Here is a 699-nt window from a genome sequence, read left to right as displayed (position 1 = left end):
AGGAGAACGCTGGGCTGCAGGAGCGGCTGTCCCAGCTGCAGCGGGAGGCAGAGGAGACGCGGGTCAAGCTGGCAGAGCTGGACTTGGAGGTGCAGCAGAAGACGAACCGCTTGGCCGAGGTGGAGCTGCGGCTCAAGGACTCCCTGGCCGAGAGAGCCGAGGAAGAGGAGCGGCTCAGCCGGCGGCTGCGGGACAGCCAGGAGACCATTGCCAGCCTCAAGTCCCAGCCCCAGCAGATAAAGGTGAGCACCGTGGGGCTCTCCATCTCTCCTAGCCAGGCAAGGGGAGCTGGGCGGGGTGCCTAGCAGTGCCCAGGGGGTGCCCTGCAAGTGCCACCCATCCCTCTGCCCTGAGCACATCAGCACAGCACCATGATTTTGTAAGTTAGCCCCGCCGGGCCAACACCGGCTCCATCCCAGGCCCCTCGGGTGCTGCTTCCCCAGTACACCCCATCTCTGAGTGCTTTTCCCCCCCAGTACATCATCAAGACGGTGGAGGTGGAGTCGGCCAAGGCAAAGCAAGCCCTGTGCGAGAGCCAGTCCCGAAACCAGTACCTGCAGGAGCAGGTGGGGATGCAGAGGCAGGTGCTGAAGGAGATGGAGCAGCAGCTGCAGAGCTCCCAAAAGACGGCAGCTCAGCTCCGAGCTCAGGTTTGAATGCAACGGGTGTCATTCAGAAATCACCCCGCCCAGCTCCACC

At 63.7% G+C, this 699-nt stretch overlaps 1 protein-coding gene across 1 annotated transcript in view; it reads left to right on the top strand.

Annotated features, from left to right (window-relative positions):
* Nucleotides 1-699, top strand: part of KIFC3 (kinesin family member C3) — a 9,299-nt gene that overhangs the window by 2,390 nt on the left and 6,210 nt on the right. Inside the window, exons 3-4 of the mRNA XM_009318865.1 lie at nt 3-242; nt 477-650. Of these exons, the coding sequence (XP_009317140.1) occupies nt 3-242; nt 477-650 (414 nt within the window). The remainder of the gene's footprint in view (nt 1-2; nt 243-476; nt 651-699) is intronic.

The sequence above is a fragment of the Pygoscelis adeliae genome, unplaced genomic scaffold (genome assembly GCF_000699105.1).
Source record: "Pygoscelis adeliae isolate BGI_AS28 unplaced genomic scaffold, ASM69910v1 Scaffold622, whole genome shotgun sequence".
NCBI classification, from domain to species: domain Eukaryota; kingdom Metazoa; phylum Chordata; class Aves; order Sphenisciformes; family Spheniscidae; genus Pygoscelis; species Pygoscelis adeliae.
Note: the sequence above shows the minus strand (reverse complement) of the source record. Positions and strands in the feature narration are given on the sequence as shown.